Source organism: Aythya fuligula, chromosome 1 (genome assembly GCF_009819795.1).
Source record: "Aythya fuligula isolate bAytFul2 chromosome 1, bAytFul2.pri, whole genome shotgun sequence".
In the NCBI taxonomy this organism is placed as follows: domain Eukaryota; kingdom Metazoa; phylum Chordata; class Aves; order Anseriformes; family Anatidae; genus Aythya; species Aythya fuligula.
The window spans coordinates 44,421,691-44,422,368 of record NC_045559.1 but is presented as its reverse complement, the minus strand read 5'-3'; the positions used below and the strand labels follow the sequence as shown (position 1 = coordinate 44,422,368).

General features: G+C 64.3%; 1 protein-coding gene across 1 annotated transcript; it reads right to left on the bottom strand.

The window, feature by feature from the left end:
• Nucleotides 1-678, bottom strand: LOC116502348 (histone H1.03). Its single transcript, XM_032208234.1, has one exon. The coding sequence runs from the start codon at nucleotides 676-678 to the stop codon at nucleotides 1-3; it is 678 nt and encodes a 225-aa protein (XP_032064125.1).

Below are 678 nucleotides of genomic sequence, written 5' to 3'. Positions count from 1 at the left end.
TTACTTCTTCTTAGGCGCCGCCTTCTTTGCCTTGGCTGCCTTTGGCTTGGCCGTCTTGGGCTTGGCAGCTTTGGGCTTCACTGCCTTTGCCTTAGCCGGGCTCTTTGCAGCCACTGCCTTTTTGGGCTTGGCAGCCTTGGTCACCTTCTTGGGGCTCTTAGCCGCCTTCTTGGTGGTGGTAGCAGCCGCCGGCTTCTTGACTTTCTTGGGGCTCTTCTTCACCACTGCCTTCTTGGGCTTCTTGGCGGCGCTAGCAGGCTTCTTGGCCGCCGGCTTCTTGGGCTTGGCCGCGGCTGCCCGCTTCTTGGGCGCCTTCTCCTTCACCTCGCCGGGCTTCTTGCTGAGGCGGAAGGAGCCGGAGGCGCCGGTGCCCTTGGTCTGCACCAGGGTGCCCTTGCTGACGAGGCTCTTGAGCCCCAGCTTGATGCGGCTGTTGCTCTTTTCCACATCGTATCCACCAGCGGCCAGCGCCTTCTTGAGCGCGGCGAGGGAGAGCCCCTTGCGCTCCTTAGAAGCAGACACAGCCTTGGTGATCAGCTCGGTGACGCTGGGGCCCGCGGGCTTGCGCGCCTTGGAGCCGCCCGCCGCCTTCTTCGGCTTCTTGGCGGGAGTTGCCTTGGCCGGAGCCGGAGGAGCGGCGGCCACATCGGGAGAAGCGACGGGAGCGGTCTCAGCCAT

Coding starts and splice junctions, on each gene's coding strand:
- LOC116502348 (XM_032208234.1), bottom strand. CDS start 678: ATGGCTGAGACCGCTCCCGTCGCTTCTCCCGATGTGGCCGCCGCTCCT.